Here is a 19,887-nt window from a genome sequence, read left to right as displayed (position 1 = left end):
AATTGCTACAGCAATGGAAGGGGATGTTCCATCGCTGTATAAATCCACCCCCTTGAGAACCGGTCGTTTCCATCAACCTAGCAGTATGTACAATGGAGGTAGGTCAACCTAACTATATCGCACAGGTGCACATTTTATCACAGTCCTGAGCAACCTAGCTTAGGTAAACCCAAGTTTTAAGCATAGACCAGGCCTATGTCTCATTTTCAAAAGGGACTTAACCACTTCAGAACCTAAACCCCATTGATTATCAATGGGATTAAAGCTCCTAAATGCTTAAATTCCTTTTGAAAATGAGATTTAGGCTCCTAAATCAGTTAACCATTGCCACACAGCGTAGCAAAGCCTAAATACCTTTACAAATCTGGGCCAAAGCATCCGGATGCTGCATCCAGAAACAACAAACATGGAGCCAAAAACCCCACTCCACCAGTACTGCTCTAATGCTAATGATACACAGATCTGGTGAGAGCAGGTTTCTCTCCTATAGCCCTAACAAGCTTTGCGTATTGAGAATCTGTCATATATGTTTCTTTATTCTTCAGTACAAGAGAAAAAGTACTCGTTAGGAGTGGAATGAGTAAAGCTAATTTTAAGCTTTTAAAATTAATGACAGATCAGAGTAAAATGCTTCTATTATTAAATAGTCATTAAGGACCCGGTTTAAACCTACCAAAGAGTAAAGATTCAGCTCTAAAATTTAATTCTACCGTGGCCCATTCCACTGTGCCCAAGAATTACGGTGACCTGCAAACATTGGCTAATTGCATCACTTTTACGCTACAGACCGCAATGCCTCAGCACGCCACAGTGGGAGGGGGTCCCATCTGTCCATGTTTTATTTCAATGTCTCTTTTTACAAATTCATCTACTTTCATAATTAAATGTAAGATTATGAATTGCTAAATTGATTTTGCATCAGCGGTAAAAGTCACGTAAGTGAGTAACAGACCTGAGGCGACCCAGTTTGTTAGAAAGAATCTGAAACCATGGCATATTGACAGTTTAACTGGCTCGGCGAGAGTCCATATCACTTGGTGAAATGCATCATTGGCCTTTTTATTGCTATGTCTTATTGCAGCTTGAAAAGTGAAGTAGATGACAATGTAGTGGGATGTTTCCTTTCCACATGCTGCCTCCTGTCCTTGACTTTATTGCTGGGTCTAGGGGTTTTTTTCCTCCTCTTCCTCCCCCCTGCTTCCAAAGCAATGTTTACACACTGGCTCCTCTCTGCATTTTGAATACTTAGCGCAGTGGGAGAATTTATCTCCTTCCTTAATCCTTTCAGGCCAGGCAATGAAGAACTCTTGCACATCCATTTTTGTATTGGGGATACCAAAAATTACAGCCCCGTGGAGTTCCATAAATACCATGCTGGATGGTAGTGTGACATTTACAGCTGCCTAGTGCAAACTGGAAGACATAATTTGACTATTTTATAGCATTATGGGGGGGAATTAGATGTGTTAATACTTGAACTATCCACGATAACTCCTGACTCAAGACGTAATTACAGAAAACAAGACAGTTAACTGAGCTTGTAAATGCTCCAAAAAGCAGAAAGCTCAAACGAATGTACAATGCTCCCTCTCTCTGGTTATATTGCAATCACCACCTAGCAATTCATTTTCTGATGGAGGAGCATGTGCAGAAGGCGTTTTGCCAGAAAGCTGCTAGAAGCAGCACATTATCCAGGGAGTGATATGCTTGCCTCACACCCCAACAGAACACAAGAGAAGTGGAGATGTAGAAGGCCGGGGCTCTATCTGGGAGATTTGAATTACACCTCTACCCTGCTATAACGTGACCCAATATAACACGGGTTTGCGTATAGCATTGCAGCAGCGCGGCTCCAGCGGTGCTTTAAAGGGTCTGGGGCTCCGATTGCTGCGGGGACCCCCGGACCCTTTAAATCCCGCTGGAGCCCTGCCACTGTTACCCCAGGGCTGCAGCAGCGGGGCTCACCAGCGATTTAAGGGCCTGGGCTCCCTGCATCAGCTGGAGCCCAGAGGACTTTAAATCACTGCCAGAGTCTTGCCGCCCCTACCCCGATATAACGGAGTTTCAGCTATAACACAGTAGGAATTTTTAGCTCCCCATAACCGCATTATAGCGGAGTAGAGGTATACTGCCCTCAGCCAGCATTATGCTCCCTTCTATTGCTGACTGTCCCACAGAGCCCGAAAACCTTCTCACAGAAAAACACTCAAAGTTTTTGGCAAATTTGTTTCACATGATTTCACTCCCCTCCAAATTCAGGCTGCCCCCAGTGCTGGGAATTATTCGCAGCAATGCATGCAAAATAAATGCTCACAGCAGCATTTTCACAGGAAACACTGCATCTATGAAGTCTGCAAGTGCTGCCGAAAGAGAATCAGTCCACAAGTGCCACCCAGGGCTTGTCTGCACTATGGAGACCACACTAGCCTAGCTTCCTCGACATAACTGTGGTGACCTAACCCCCTAGTGTAGACGCAGCCTACAGTGACAGAAGTGGCTTTTCTGTCACTGTAAGAAAACCGCCGTCCTGAGCAAAAAGGTGCCGTCCCTCAATGGAAGCACCTTCCGCCACCTAGCCTACAGTGAGGGTTAGTTTGTAGGGTTGCCAACCCCCCCCGGGTTTGGCCTGGAGTCTCCCAGAACTGGCATTGATCTCCCTGTGACTACTGAAAGCACTCCATGAGGTTTTAAGAGGATATTTTAAGAAAATTACATTACATCAAGTTGGGGGGGGGGGGGAACTCCTGGAATAGCTTCAGTCAGAGTTGGCAACCTAAATAGTTCTGTCACTCCAGGGGGTGGATTTTTCACACCCTGAGTACTGTAGCTATGTCAACCAACCTTTAAGTATAGGCCATGCCTTAGCCAAGAGGATTAAGCCCAGGGATGGGAGCCAGGCCTATCTCCTCCTCATCAGCCACTGACAGGCCTCAATGCCAAACTCCAGCTAGGCCTTGCCATGTCCCTCTGGATTCTCTCTTTTTAACTCTAGTCCTTTCTTAGCGAAGTTCTTCCTTTAATTGCTGTATTAGTTCACTACTGGAATCTTTATTTCTTTGCTCTAATTCTAGGGACAGCTTTTGAGCCTCCCAGGAAGAGGTTATAGCTAAGGTGAAGGCAGATGCTCGGTGAGATCTTTGGGATGATCTCGTAAACACTCAACAAGAGACCACAGGTCACTAGGACTGAACTCTTCCTATGATTTCATCCATTCATACACTTCTGCCTCTTTACCATGCAGGCCTTGGTGCAGCAGGCTAAGGACCTGTCTTTCTTGGCAGGGAGGCTCATTTTCTTGCAATCCACGGAAGACAAGGTTTCCCAGCAAGGAAAGTAGCAGCACACAAGAGACAGGGGACATGCTTAAGGTGGCAGCAAGTCAGTGACAGAAACATGAGCAGAACCCAGGCACTTGTTTAGTCCACTCTCTGTCCAGCCAAGTCGGTGAACCTCAAAGTCTCAATCTCTCCAGCTGTGAAATGGAGTCAGCGATATTTAACCTCAGGGGAAATCCAGAGATGCAGCAGATTTAAAGGGGCAGTACTCTGCCATTAGTCTATGCGGGACTCCACTGTGACTGCAACAGGGAGTTGAGCTGTACATGTTACCCCTGGTCTGAGAAGCCAGGCTCATTTTGTCTTTCTCCCTACGTTGCCTTGGGACCCCTCCAATATCAAGGGTAACCTCTTAAGCTAATTTTTCACCCTCTGGATATTCATATTCCCTTTTCCAATATCCCTACCCTCCTCCCCCAGGACTAGCCTTTAGGAGCCACAAAACCTATGGCAACAGGCCCCTGGGGGGAGCATTGGAGAGCGTCCCAGACTGATTTGGGTCAGTGGGGGCAGAGCAATCTAATCTGTTTGTGATTAGCGGGGAATCTGTAGGAGCCCAGCCCAGTCAGCTATCTCCCCTGCTAAGCACCCAGTGCGGCCTCTGGCCACAGGAGCCATGTCTACAAGGGAAACGTAAAGAGCTAAACACATTCGGTTTCCCTCCCCACAGAAGAGAACAGCAGCAGCAGAGGATGACGTGTTGGAAGCTATGGAAAGTGGGAGCCTTTCCACCTTATCTGCAGAGTACCAAAGAGGAAACCCCTCCAAAACAATGACATTAGGGCCCTGCCTTTTCAGCCCTCATGGATCCTACCACATCCAGTTTTGCAGAAAGACTCCCAGGACGTATGTCAGTCATGTTCGACTGCCCATACCTTTGCTATCTGGGTAGCAATGGAGAGCTGCAATTTAAACTCCAGGCAGAGAAAATGCTAAACAAATACCTTTAAAATCTTCTTTGCTAGTAGTGAACATTGTCATGCAATACATCCAATATTAAGTTTTGTGTGACTCAGGAGGGCAATTACACAGCCTTAACTCCCAATGATGGATTTTACAATTTGTTAAAGAAGCTCATCAATTCTCAGCAGTCATTTCTTAAAGCCCAAGGCTTCAACAAAGTTCTGCATTTTGCTGAGCCCCAAAATTTCAAATCATTTGACACTGCTGTTACAATTCCGGCTCTGCTTCTAATTCAAAGCATTAGGGTGCTTTTCAGACTCTACTAGACTTGTAAAAAACAGGTTACCTTTGATTTATGAACAAGGAGTTCCAGTTATTGGAAGGAATGGTGACATTTCCCCCCAAGGAATCTTATAATTAGAGTTATATATATTTATACAAACAAATCTACACCTATACATATATATATTTTTGAACACAATCAATAATCTGTGGAACCCGTCACCATAGTTAACCACTACCAAGTTTCTTGCACCTTTTCCTGAAGCATCTGGCACAAGATATTGGGCCGTCCAGGCCAGTATTCTGACAATGATCTGATCAAATCTAGCCATTCCTATGCTTTATATACACATCACACACACACACCCCTCAAATAGGAGGGTTCGTTTCAGAGACGTACCTCAAAACTGATGAGATGAGGAGATACTGAGGCATCGAGAGTTTAAATTCCTTTCTAAACTAATAAGAAGGGCCACGGCAAAGGTATACAAATCAGTGGATGATCTAGAGGATGAAATCACAATGCTTATATATTTGTATGCACAAGTTTGAGACTTAAACACTCATCTAAAAAAAATAAACTTCATTCGGTTTCTCCCCTCTCCACCTGAAGATGACCTAAATCACTATTTGACTGTACATAAGTGAGAATTTGATATTTTCTACAGAAGCCGGACATGCTCTGTAAAGACTCAAGAGGGATAGCGGTTAGACAGCCCTCTCACCATTCACAACACAGCTGTGTTTCTGACCCCTACAAACCCACCCCTACTATTGTTTGATTATAACTAAGAGCTTTTTTATTTATTTTTTTAGGTTAGTGCTTATCCTTTAACAATCCCCTACTCTTCTGACTACAGACATTATATTACGTTTACATAGCAGCCATGTCAAGCAGCCAGGTCTGCTAATCAATTACAACCTTCTCAGTCTTCTCAGGGGTAACGAAGTTTTGCAACATTTGTCTTAGATATTGATGTTCTCTTGCCCTGGGCAGAGGCAATGTCATGGTGAGATCCAGGTGGAAAAGGAAATAGCATTTGACGGTAACTGTTCCATTCTATGACCAATTCTTTCCCTTGTTCACCATTGTCAAAATCAGAACCACCATCCCCTTCGCTGGGAATGAAATTCAACCCTCCCTACACACTGGAAACCAAGGAGTAGATCAGAGAGTGGGGCAGGGGCACAATCCACACCCAACAGCAGCCACTGCATGGGGTTGCATAGCCCCTCCATGGTTGATGTTCCAGCAGAGACTGGAGCAACGGCCCCAGGCCCACCACAACCCAGGACTATTGATTACAATATTACATATGTACAGCATATAGCACAGAGGGACCGCAACTTCAGTTGGGACCACTAGGTGCTGCTGTAATACAAATAATCAATTCCCACCAACTCCTCCTCCTCCTCAGCTCTGTATCCACATGGCTGGAGAAGCCAACAGGTTCTCAAAGCATTTGTAGACTAAGCATCTTTAGCACAGCTTTCCCAAATGGCTTCAAAACAGCAGTGCAGCCAGGTGAAATTTTTCAGTTGAAAAACTCTTTTAGAGAAAAAAAAAAATGCAGATTTGGCAACACTATAAGGTTTGTGCATTTGTATTGGTTTCATCACATTGTTCATCAGGGGAGGGGAGGGAGAAAAGAGACTCCTAACAACGTTAGGTATTTCAATTTCAACTCTTTGAAAACCAAATATTTCTTTCATTGTTGTCTGAAGTGTCTTTTTGTTTCAAATTTTTAAAAATTCATACACATTTCAAAGTGCTCAAAGCTGAAACAAAGCCCCAGACTGATTCTATTGACGCAAAATGTTTCCTTTGACCTGAAATTATTTACATATTTGACTTTTCAGAAGTGCCAACCAATCAAAAATTCCGTTGGATGCTCAACTCTAGCTGTCAGCATCTCACAAACTGCTCAAGAGACTGGGATCTCCTAAGCACAAAGGTCCCATGTACACCACAGGACACTCCCTTGCAGCACGGTAAATGCAGTCACTTTGTAACATCAGCTCAGGATTAAACAAAGACTGTGAATGGCTAGCCAACTACAAAAGCAGTTTTGCCTCCCTTGGTGTTCACACCTCAACTGCTAGAAGAGCCTCACCCTCCCTGATTGAACTAACCTCATTATCTCCAGACTGATTCTTGCCTGCATATTTATATCTGCCTCTGGAAATGTCCACTACATGCATCTGAGGAAGTGGGTAATCACCCACGAAAGCTTATGCTCCAATACATCTGTTAGGCTATAAGGTGCCACAGATCTCTTTTGTCGCTTTTTACAGATCCAGGCTAATGGCTACCCCTCTGATACTTTGTAACACAGGTTAGTTTTGCATGGCTATCAGAGTTTGGTCCCAATTGTAAAAGAACCAGACTACAACCTTGACCTTCCTAGTTCGGGACTAATTCAGATTCCTGGTCTTTCACATTCTCTGGGATTGTCACCTCTGTTATGTTTCACTTTAAATTCTTCTGTTCTTCTTCCTTGTTTTCAGGCAATGCCTCCCCCCGCCACCCTTCCCCCTTTCAACCTCAACAATCTTGAAGAGTTTCAACATTTAAGTACAGTAAATATGGTGCTAAAGCACACGCGAGTCTTCCTACTGCCAACACCTGAAACACCCTCCTGTATTGTCAAACTTAATTGGTTTTAAAGTGTTGGAGTATTAAATTATACCAAATCATGAGCTGTGACTTTTACATAGCAGCCCTGATACCAATGATTTCATTCTGCAGTGATTGACTAGAATACTTAAAACTCCCTAAGGCACATCCAGCCTGATCGCTTCTTACCTAATTGATGCTGCAGATATCTTAGATTTACCAGTAAAAGGCATAATTAGTAAAGATAAGAGTTTTTCGTATAGTTAATGTTTTTTTTGGTTTTTTTTTGTTTTTTTAATTCTAGAGGCTTAACTCTCTCACCTTGACTTTAAAGTAGCAACAGCAGCTTGTGACAAATTAAAAGCTTTGGAGGAGACAGAAGAAGAATCTTGGAGAGACAATCACTGATCTTTTATCTTCCAGACTTCAGGCAGAATCAACTTCTTCAAAGAAAACCCAATAAAGCCTAGACATTTTCATCATAACAAAATAAATAATTCAGTCATACTTGAGAGGGCTCCGACAATAGGATTGGCTATTCGATATGTGTGTGTGTCTTAGGCACTGCTAAACCGATAAAAGATAACCTGATAGAAGCTTGCAATGTCAAAGCTGCTTTCAGCCCTGACAGATACGAATGGTTATAGCGTAAATAACTATAAGTAACCAAAATATCTGCATTTATGTCTAATGGAAAATTTACAGCCCTCTGGGCCGCCTGATAGGACTAAGAATTACAGCTCTCTGATATCCTACTGCAGTGCAAAGAGGAATAAGTCTGATCCCTCTTTATAGCAGCTGTTTAGCCACAATCTAGAGAGATTACAGGTCTGGGAGTGAGAAAATATTCTTCTTCCTTTATTACAAATCCTGAATTATCTGGTTGAGTCAGTCGTCATTTTAAAGAGAGACTAGAGACCCAAGTACACTCAAACATCTCCAAAGCCTGCAGTCCTTACTCAGGCAAAATCCCCTTTGAAACCAGTTGGAGGGGGGTCTGAGTCTAGACCAGCAGTTCTGTTACGACTAAGGATAGTGAGGTTATTGCTGCTGACTTTAATGGGAGCCGGGCGAGGCCGCACGTCAAGACTGACGGATTTGGCCTAAAAGAAGTTAACTGCAGCACCCTGGCCAGGTTCCAATTCAGATAATTGCGTTCTGCATCCCTGTGCCTCCACTGCCGTTCCAGTTGAATGCCACATTTTATACTCACTGTCCTCTCGGCCGTGCAGTGTTGCGACATGTGACTGAACAGCTGCCACATCTCACCATCGGACGCTTGTATTTTGGGAGCGGGTTGAAGGGAAGCAGAGCTATATATCAGTTTACATTTGTAAAGCAGTTTCAGCTTCTGCAAGATAAAGGGAGCTGAAGAAACACAAGCTAACCTCGCTTGTTAATCTTTCTGCGTGGAAGTCTGTGCTCTGGAAGATAAATTCCTCCCCCATTCTGGGCCTGAATTTTCAGAAGCCAGCTCTTGCAAGAAACTGCGGTATCCACCCATAGCCAGGTCCACGTCGTCCACCACATTGCAGGGAGCCAGACAGGGCCTGGGTGGCGACCACCAGCTAATAATCCCCACCCACCCAGACACAGAGCACAAAGAAAAACAAGAAATGCAGCTGGTGCTTGGATGGGCATGGCCAACCCCTGACACAGACAGCGGTTGCTCCAAGAACTTGTCAACGTCCCAGCCAAGAGGCCAGCCCTTCAGCCACACCCCAGCCTTGTACCCTGGGAGCACTCAGCACCCAAACCTCTTAGGGGACCTGGATATGACTGACCATTTGCTCAGAAAATCCTCTCGTCATCCAAACACACTCCATACGTGGTCCACCAGAGCTCAGTGGAGCAGACCACTCACGCCAGCGTGGGAAACATTCTGGTCCATGCATTTACAGAAAGAGAGACCACATAATGTTTTTACCATGGATACAGAGATCCCAATGCATGTGGGCCTCTCTAGAGCCAAACGTTCAAGCCCATTAGGAAGCTAATATCTAGTGCATGAGAATGTGCAGAAATAGAACAGTTTCCCATGCCCAGGTGTTCAAAAGCCACAACCCAGCTTTCCCAAAAATCATGAGATGGTCTTAAAAATCGTGTGACTTTTTTGAATAATAAATGTTGGGTTCTTTGTCATTGACTTCAGGTTTCTGAGCCTTTTGGGTGCATTCAGGTCACATTTTCAAACTTTTCTTGGCAACCATGATGGCTAGGAACTCTCTTTTAAAAACAAATAAAAGCACGCTAAGAGTCTCATGTAATCACATGATTCCAGGAGCTGGGGCTTTAAGGAAGATACCAAATATCCCAAGAGTAGACAATATGGCAAGAGGAAGCATCTAGGACAGTATCATCATTACTGCCTCTCGCATCCAGATTTGGATTCCCGCCTTGGCCACCTGGCTGGATTGGTTGGCATTCCACACGGGCTGCACGGCGGTCTCTTCCCCACACATTTGGCAAGATGCCTACTGGATTGAAGATTTTCTGTTTCTTTGGCTGGAGCATGGTAGGGAGATAAGAGTTTCCATAGCAGGATGAGACCCTTCGTGTTGGTTACTAGGCTACTGATGTAAGAACTCCTAGAGCACAGGATGAGGCGCCTGTTGGTGGCATCTTATAAATCTAAATTAAAATAATGGTGTGAGTGATCATTTCTGTCAAAAAAAATTTTAAATGCCACTTATAGCCATAGCTTTAAGAACTGTGTGCAACCGTATAATGCAGCAGGTATATACACTACATTAGTGTAAGAATTAAAGGGTAAATAAACTAGAAATGAGAATATGGAGGTTAGAGAGGATGGAATCCCAACCCCATTCAAGCCAATGAGGGTTTTGCTATTCATCTTACTGGGGACAAAATTTCATCCCGAGCGAAAAATCCAAATTTCAATTCAGATTGATTAAAACGCGTAGGGAACATCCCAGGATGCATTCGGTTCGCGGTAAACAAGCTAGAGCAGGTCATCACCACGACTGTCTCCAAGAGGAAATCGTGGTCCAGCAACTGGCATGTGGTTACAACCGACCTTTTACGCTGCTTCACCGGCATAGAGCAAGACCTGAACATGACCCTCTGCTCTCTGATTAGTATTAGCTGAGGGGGGTAGAGAATGAGCAGTCATTTCAAATCACGAAAGCAACTTTTTCCCCAAGTGCACTGCATTAGCAGTCCTCTCTGCTGCTAGCCACAGCACTGTGGGGCGAGCAGCCCTGCTGCAGTTAGAACTACCAGCCCCACTTATGCCATAGGGCTTGCTGGGGGCCAAGATTTCTAGCAAGACTTATGGAGCAAGGAGGAGGGGGTTCTACCCTGCCTAACGGTCAGTGCAAGAAAAGAAAGTCCATTTGTGCATCTACAGAGTATTTTAAAAACCTCAAAAGATATTTCACATTCAAAAAACTACATTAGAAATCTGAGGTTTCCCCTCACCTGATTTTTTCTTTTCCTTTTTTTTTTTTTTTTTTTCCTTGTTTTGCTGGAAAACTCATGGGAGTACATCACAAGAGACTGATATGGGAGCACTTGAGTTAGGGTGACCAGACGTCCCGATTTTATAGGGACAGTCCCAATATTTGGGGATCTCTCTTATATAGGCTCCTATTACCCCCCCCCCACACCTCTGTCCCGATTTTTCACACTCGCTGTATGATCACTGTAACTTGAGTGGCTATGACATTTCGAGTTTGTTTTTGTTCACTCCTGTGTAACTCAGACTCCTAGCCAACATCTTGGAGAAAAGTTTCTTTGTGCAAAGCCTAAATCACCTGCCTCTGCTTTCAGAGAAAGATGTCACCCCCACCCCTAATCAAAAATAGGGCAGATAACACAAGGGGTTACTAATGTAAAAAAAATCAGCAAGAAGTTGTTCACAGCTCTTTTTTTTTTTTTTAACACATTATAAACAAACAAAAAAAAGATACCATTCTTTGCCTTCCCGTTCACCTTTAAGGTCGCTTTTAAAATTATATTTATATTTTGTTATTTAGAGGATGGGAGGATTTTAAGAAAGGTCTGGGTAGGGTTGTCAGGATTGACCTGGAGTCTCCCGGAATTGAAGATTCATGTTTAATTAAGATTACATCATGTGATGAAACCTCCAGAAATACATCCAACCAAAACTGGCAAACTTAGACTCTGCGGGGAACCTGAAACCCCAAGGCAGGGATTGGATCCAAAAGCCAGAGGAGAGGGAAAGCACCAAGCATCACAGGACCATCATGGCATTAGCCATCAGAGCTAGGATATGGAGGTCATAGTGCGACAAGAAAAGCAGCCTGAAACACCCTTGCCCAGCACTGAGCTAGTGTGTGTTAGCACTGCTCCCTTCACTACAGTGGAGCAACAATGACTTGCACCAGCTGAGGACCTGAACCACAGGGTCTACGTGTGCTTGGTAACAGGTAACACAGCACAATCCTGCTATGTACGTAACCTGCCATCACAAATATACCACAGTGGATGCTAGCTCCGTTCCATTTTAAAACAGTCATATTAGCAAGTTTCTAAGGTAACAAACACTGTTTAAACCACCTCCATAATTTTAAAAAATGCCTGTAAGACAAACCAGGGCCTCAATGTACCACTTTAATTTTGTGAAGATTGTTTTTTTGCTGTGTTTTCTTAAAACTGCAATAAAGGAAGAGCTCAAGGGTCTAAAACTCTAATAATCTAATAAACTTTGCTAAGTGAACACTGTAATAGATATGCCTGGATGAGATTTTTGTGAATGCCAGACAATTTCCCCTGATCTTTATCAGCAGAGAGGCCGCTAGAGCTTCGGCAGGAAGAAATTACATTTAGTGAAAAAATAACAACATCTGGGCTAGATACTGGTTGTCAGGCTAATGGTCCCTTCAGATGTCAGGCTACAAATATTAAAATCAACTCTGAAGGGTTTCTTCTTTTTTGTGAGTGGGCAGGATATGTTCCCACACCAACATATTACACCGCTTGAGGCAGCAGCACAATTATTTCCTCCCAGCAAACCACTCCCAGGAGACATGCAGGTCAGACCCATGGAATCGGTGACATTTTGTCAAAGTAACTGATGAGGACAAGGGACAGTTTTTCAAAATAACTTTTTAAAAAAAAAAACATCTCTACACATTACTTGAGCTTTTCCTTTTAACTATGTTGCCAACTCTCACAATTGTATTGCAAATCTCATAGTGTTGGGTTTTTTCTTGAAGCCCCCAGGTTGTAGAGTCATGGAACCCTCCACTTCCCACGCATCGAGTCCATTTTGGACAAAGCGGATACAAAGGGATTGTAGATACAGATTTTAAAGAGGTATTTAGATGCCTAAAGATGCAGAGAAGCATCCTCATGGATTTTACAGAGCCCCTAAAGACATATCTGCATCTTCAGGTGCCTAAACACCACCAAAAAATCAGGCCCAAAGCCCTCTGCCAGTAGAGTAACCAACACCAGGAGCAGGACAACCCATCTCTGTTCTTTCACACCCATCCCACGACAGATTCTCCAGAATCTGTAAGACACATTGCACAGCTGTAACTGGGAATCATGTGGTGAGAAGGGTTAAGAAAACTCTTGCACTAAGCACTACAACTCTAAAAAAGACTCTTCCCCATCACCTCGACAGCTTCCTGCCTATGAGAGAGTCGGCCTTTTTGTGGCTTCTTTGGCCTTCATCATCTCTTCCCAAGTCCATATGTAGGATCAAGGCCCACTTTTTGCAGCTCTCACAGCCTTTGGTGCGTCACCAGCCAAAATATTTTTAAAAGAATGGAGACCCATATTCTACTTTAAAAAAATAAATAAAATATACACCAGCTTTTAATTCCAAAGATAAGTAAAGAACCCAATTTTGAACATTTGTAATCAGTCTTCTTTGAGTCCAAAATAATTTATACAGAGCTAATTGAACTGAGTTGCTCTTGGATTCCAGCTAGAAATACACTCTTTGATAAAGGTATCACCAGATCTCTGCTCCAGCAGTGATTAGTTTCATTAGTCGAGCTAGTTGGGAATTTTTCAGCAAAACATTTTCTCATCAGGAAATGTTGATTCGTTGAAATTAAAAAACTTTTTATGGATCCATGTCAATTTCAGCTGAACCTTCTTCATGACTGTTTTGCAGGTCCAGGATGAAATTTCTGGTCCAGATTGAAGAGAGAGACACCTCCCTCAACAGCCAATAGCACAGCGGTTAAGGAAATAACCTAGAACCCGGGTCTCACACACCCAAGTCCCTACTCTGCCTGATCCAGAGGCAGACCTTCCACATGGCCAGATGAACCCGCTGGCGGCTGGCCTGTTGCCTTTTCTTGGAGGAGGTGAGGAGAAGGAAGGTCAGTCTCTCTCTCTCTCGCTTGCTCTTTTTCTCTCTGTGCAAATTGTTTTGAAAGATCTTGGTTCCATTCCAACCTGGAATGAAAGCAGATTCTAAAATCTCAAAATTTTTCACGAGAGGAAATACTTGTTTTCCAGCCAGTCCTATTCATTAGCTATGCACCATTTCTGACTATGCCTCGCGTTCCTCCTGTACACGTCATCTCATCCTCCCAGGAGGTTTACCTTATTCTGTTTAGCACTCATAAAATACATTCTCATTTAAAAGGCTCCAAAAACCCTTCTATCCATTTAGTTTTTTCAGAGAAATAAAATGTGCAGCACACGTGCCGACAAGCTGAGTACTGGCTGCTTTTGTTAGGGTCTGATCAGAAGTTCATTACAGACTCTCATTGACTTCAGTAAGCTTTGAATCTGGCCCTTAGCAAGACGTGGTCAAAAATAAACAAGATGCCTGTCCTTAGCAGGTTACTCTGCAAAGAATACTAGCATGCTGGGAAAATGCTTGATTGCTTGTGCCTTTTTTTTTTTTTTTTTAAACAGAGCACAAAAGTTATTCAGTTAGAATGACTGAATCCCAGTACTATGTTGGTCAACATTCACGCAATCATTTCATCTCACATTAGCTGTGGAAGAAAAGATTTTGCTTGAGGACAGTCCATGAAGAGCAATTGCAAGCACAAGTGACTATACCAATTGCCATACTCCAGCAATGAAATGTGTTTATCAAAAGGTCAGTTTTGCTGAGAAAACAACATATCATCAAATTAAAGAGGGGGGAAAACCACGGGTAACTGAACAGAGCAACACGCTACTCCCATGGGCAGAGACAGTATTTAGCTACCTCAGTGAGACTTTCATTCTGGACTGCAGCCTGCAGTAGGTATTGGCAAAATTATTACACACACACATTTTAATGGTGGGTTTATGAAGTCTGATACTGAAGGAATTGTACAAGTATCAGCTTGGTTAATTCTAAACAAAGGGATTTTTAACGTACTTGCACATCACAAAAAATGTGTGGTCTTAGAATTTATATCCACTGTTTCTATTAGAGGGATGCTCAAATCTCTCTTTACTCCTTCGAAATGACTGACTGTTAGTGGTTCAGTCCAGAGACTGTGCATCAGGAATAACAGCCTTGCTACTGACTTGCTTTGTGATCTTGGGCAAATTGTGTCTGCTCCGTGCGCCTCAGTTTACCCATCTGTCAGGTCAGAATAATACAGTACTTATTTGCACAGGGTCAGAGGAGCATTGTTTAGTGTTAGTAGTTAGAGCTGTTGAAGTACGCTGGGACCTTCAGAGGAAAGTTATTATGAAAGTGTCAAACAGGGCCATTCTGGCTGATGCACCTCCATCATCATCCAAACACAGTTTTAGAAACAAACCTGGTTAGAGGGCTTGTGCACAGGTCAGAAATCCTTGCCACAAGAGCCACAGGCAATACGAGAACCAAAGAAACACCTGGGATAGTCTCCTCCCATCAACTTGATCCAGGGGCAGCTTCTATATTAGCCACAGAAGAGCCCTTATGCTTTTCAAACTAGAGGCTATTTATAATTTTACCAAGGTTCGGAAGCGAAAACCGGATCTAGTACGGAGCAGCCCCTTTGGATTGGAAAGTGGAGAAGATGTGCCTTAGAGAAGCAGTTTCTAGCCATTCTTCCTAACCCCCTCTCCACATCCCACAGGGATTAGCGACAAAGAAAACTTCCATTACTCTTCCGTAATGCCCCAGGACACCGAGAACGACCTCACAGAGATATCTCCTCAGCCCACTCACACCTAGGTTTAACCAGCTCTTTTTCTTTTCCAGCTGGTCCACAGTACTCCCCACCCCATCTCCCACCAAAATCTGCTCCGACACTGCCCAATTCTTCCTCCAGCACCAGCAGGGGGGGTGGGGAGGCTCGGCTGCTTGCCCCTCTAACCCTATCCTGCCTACAGATCAGAAGTGCATCGAGTCGCCTTTCCTATGGAAGGGGCAGGAACCAGGGGGCATAAAGCATCTGACAAAGGGGATTTAAAACAAAATTCAGACACACTGGCAAGGAACCCCCATTCACAGCTTTTTGGGGCTCAAAATGCTGTTCATCTGCAAGCTACACAACACTTCCTCCACTAAGCCAACAGCAACAGAGCACAGAAACCTGTAGCTCTTTCAGATATCAGCTACTGGGCCTTGTCATTTCTTACTGGCAATGGTGAATTATTCCACATGTGGTAACTGTCACATCTGGGGCCTGAGCTGCTTGATCATTAGAGACCTCACGCCATGAAAGTTCAGAAAGAAACTAAGTGCTTCCACAGCAGATTGTCACAATGAATTAATTAGCCAGGCATTGAAACCCTACAGTGCCGCGACCACGTAGCTACTGCAGCTCGGCAACAAGGCATGGCCCAGACTGAGCTGCGTGAGCATTTATTTAATGCTTCAGTCGCTATCAAAGAGAGACCCCTGAACACAGCTGCAAAGCCTCAGAAGCCCTACACGCTTCACCACAAATCTTTCCCTAGTAGCACTGAGAGGAACTATATCAGTAAGGTCTGCTAATTAGGTAAGAGTTACACGGCTTGTCCTCCATTGGCACTAAAGGGGGGGTGGGAAAGAGAGGGAGGCACGAGGACCCCCTTCTCTCAGCCCATACCCCAAGCAGAATGCCGCAGCTAGCACGCCCCAAGCTGCAGGCAGGGGCCAGGGCCGGCTCTACAGTTTTTGTCGCCCCAAGCAGCCCGCCGAATTGCCGCCCTGGGCGGCGGGGGCAGTCCGTGTGCCCTTAGGGTGGCAGGCGCATTTCCGCGGTGGCGGCAATTCGGCGGCAGCTTCCATGTTTAGCTCTCCGGGGCGGCTTCAGCTAAACATAGAAGCTGCAGCCAAATTGCCGCCACCGTGGAAACAAGCCTGCCGCCCTAAGGGCACACAGACTGCTCCCCCTGCCCGCGGCGGCAATTCGGCGGGCTGCTTGGGGGCAAAACAAGGGGGACTGCCATCCCTTGCAGAATGCCGCCCCAAGCACCAGCTTGGAATGCTGGTGCCTGGAGCCGGCCCTGGCAGGGGCAGTCCCAGGTCAGGGGAGTGGCTAGTGCCCCACTGATACCCTGAAGGAGGATGCAGGGGATAAGACACTGCACTTTCCTGATGTAGCAAGGGCTGCTTCCAGCAGAGCTCAGAGGGGAAAAGTCCCATTCAGCCTTAATCCTTATTCCCGAAGCCGAGCATCTGGGACACCATAACACTCCCTGATGGCCGTGCAAGGGAAAGTCGTTCCAAACGCTTACCTTGGAAGACGGCGGCATTTTGAATTATGAGGAACTTCAGCTCTATGCTGGCAGACTGCAGGAGCTGCTCCATGGTCAAACGAGCCGTTGCTTGATACTTCTCCTCCATTTTCCTCGAGCAGCAGGTTGAGCCCTTCGGGACACACACTTGCAGATCTGCCCCTGCATATAGAGATGAGCGCGTTAGAAGATGACCTTAGCATATAGAAAAAGAAAGCAGCTCCAGAGTCTCGTACCATCGCAATAATTGCATCAGGCAGATCCATTCAGTCTCCTGATTTAACTGCAACACTCTGGATTTTGTGCATCCCCTACTGTGCTTCCAAGCAGATGCACAGCTGAGGGAAGAGGCATTCTAGGCAACATGGATAAAGTTGGAGGGGAACCATCCCGCCCCCACCATCTGAGGATAGTAGTCACCAAAACCCTGCTTAAAGCACAGGCCCCCATCCTGCTTTGCCCTAGAGATATAGCTAAGCTGTGTTGGGCAACGTGATGTTAGAGCATCATTCTGCTCACATCCCTATGGCTGTGGGCACGCTGGGAGCACGCAGTAGGCGAGAGAGGGCCAGAGGTAGGAAAGAACCAGATCGGGGTCGAGGATGTGGGTAAAATGAGGTGTTTGACAGGAAAGAGGAGCAAAGATTTGATGGAGGGGAGTTTGTGACACTGGGGTAATGCATGCCACTGAATATACAATTCACAGCATTACCGTATTTGCATATGCTCTCCAGCCTTCCAAACCCACAGCCTTAACTGGAATGGGCTTAGAACAAACCAATTATTTTTCAGTTTTTAATGTCAGCTAAGCGAAGTCTATTCAAATACACAGGGCAGGCTCCAGGCACCAGCTTATCAAGCAGGTGCTTGGGGCAGCCACTCCAGAGTGGGGCGGCATGTTCAGGTATTCAGTGGCAATTTGGCAGAGGGTCCCTCACTCCTGCTTGGAGTGAAGGACCTCTCGCTGAATTGCCACAGATCGCAAACGCGGCTTTTTTTTTTTTTTGGGGGGGGGGGGGGGCTGCTTGGGGCAGCAAAACCCCTGGAGCCGGCCCTGCAAATACAGTGTTTCTCCGACTGTGTGAGCATTACTACAGGCCAAATCCTGTTACCTTCATGGGGCTGGCATGAGCTAGACAAGCAGGATGTGTGTGGATGGACCCTTACGCCTACATGGAGCACCATACGAGTCAGTGGGCGTCACATACCCAACTGCAGGATCAGGGACTATTTGCAGAAGTCTGGGCGGAACTGCACATACAATACAGTCTATGAAAAACAGTACTCACACACTGGGCAGCCTTGTACTGAAATGTCCGGAGCAGAAAAACATCTAATAGATGCCCAAGGTTTTCTAAACAACAAGTCTTTTTAGCTACCTCACTTTTTAGTAGGTGCCTGATCTTTAGAAATTGCTGAGCTCCTGCTCTCTAGAAGTAAGGCCCCTTATGGTATTGCCAACTGAATATTCAGAACACTAGTCCTTGGTGTTGCTAAGTCTCCTGGTTTAATTGTGAGTCTCATGTGATTTGGGCATTCTGGAAAAGCCCCAGCTCCTAGAGGCACGTGATGAGCTGAGATCTCCTGAACTTTCACATTTAAAAAAAAATAAACTGAAATAAGTTTGTAGCCCTCATAGTTTCAAATAGAAACTGGAAAACATTAACTCTGATAGCTCAAACACCAGATGGCAAACAAAAAGAACCCAACATTTTTTAGGGTATTAAATCATTGGAGGGGGAGAGGTTAAGTCTCATGATCCTATGACTGCTTGAGGTGGCAAAACCAAGTCACTTTTGTAGGTCTTGGACTCATTTATTTATTTTTTTAATATAAAGTGTGTGTGTGTGCGCGCGCATGCATGCACACTAATATGTATAATATTGTATAATAAACAGCGCATATCAGAATCAAAAGCCTTGATCATAAAAATAATCTAATCCACTGCTGCAGTTTATAATACTGGGTGGGTACACAGTACTTAATGGTCCATTAAAAAGGAACTTGAGGTGCAGAGACCCAAATCCAACCACCACTGAAGTCAATGAGAACCTTTGACTTCATCTCCTAGAACTGTCTTACTTATTAATTACTTGTACTGCAGTAGTGTCTAGAGGCTGTCAAGCAAGGATTAGATTCCCATTGTGCTACGCACTTGACGAACACAGTACCAAGATGCATTCCATGGCCCAAAGATTGTGCAATCTTAACAAAGTCGTACATAGCAATTCCACTAGTTTCACAAGAGTAGTTTCAAGTTTAGTCTGTAGGATGTGTTTTTTAAATGGAAATGAAGCAAGTTCTGATTGATTTTGACATTACTCCAGTAAATTATCACTCTGATCTGAGGATTAATCATCCTTATATTTGTTAGGTTCTTCCTTTAATATCTCTACTATATTCACTTTTCAACTAATCACAAAAAAGTGTCAAAAATCACTTTTGAAAAAAAATGAACATTAAAGAACAAAATAAATAATGTAAACCTTGATCTTCCACTTTCCTAAGAGGAGATTAAAAAAAAAATTTAAATTGTCAGGGCTCAGGAACAACGAAAATTCAAACATTTTCCCCACTATAAAAGGTGATCTGACACACTTCATTGCCAACACATGTTTTATGCACAGGGAAAATTTTTTACTAACAAGATATTACACGTTATATTAAAACTGAGGCTGATTAAAGTGGTAAAGTGTATTAATGACATGTAGGATTGATTACTTCATAGGAGCATGGTGATACTGTATGTGAGAAAAACTAACAAAGGCAGTAAAATTGCCTAAAGCACTAAAATATTAAGAAATAAAATATTTGAATGAAATATGAAAAAATATACGACTAACACAAGCTGTTACATAAAGGCACTTTTATAAAGGTGGTTTAGAATTAAATCCCAGTGAATTTGCAACCCAAGGTACATAGCACAATATGCTTAACTCTACTGCATAGCTTTCAATGTCCTGCTACTCCAGGGTGCTAGTAAGTGCTCTAATTTCAAACAAAACACAGAGTTGATACCGATACAGAAAAATCTCTAAAATCTAGCACTGAAGAGAATTGAGCGAGAGAGAGACAGAGAAATGAATGGAAAACAGCAATGTCATCTAGGCACCTCCCTCCCTCACTGTGATCAGCTGAGCTATT

The 19,887-nt window shown here is 44.2% G+C and overlaps 1 protein-coding gene across 1 annotated transcript in view; it reads right to left on the bottom strand.

Annotated features, from left to right (window-relative positions):
• Positions 1–16,902, bottom strand: part of GPC3 (glypican 3) — a 278,345-nt gene extending 261,443 nt beyond the window's left edge. The window contains exon 1 of the mRNA XM_075068898.1: positions 16,744–16,902. Within this exon, the coding sequence (XP_074924999.1) occupies positions 16,744–16,852 (109 nt within the window). The 5' untranslated portion in view covers positions 16,853–16,902. The remainder of the gene's footprint in view (positions 1–16,743) is intronic.
• Positions 16,903–19,887: the final 2,985 nt, after the last annotated feature.

This window comes from Chelonoidis abingdonii, chromosome 8, assembly GCF_003597395.2.
Source record: "Chelonoidis abingdonii isolate Lonesome George chromosome 8, CheloAbing_2.0, whole genome shotgun sequence".
Classification (NCBI taxonomy): Eukaryota; Metazoa; Chordata; order Testudines; family Testudinidae; genus Chelonoidis; species Chelonoidis abingdonii.
Note: the sequence above shows the minus strand (reverse complement) of the source record. Positions and strands in the feature narration are given on the sequence as shown.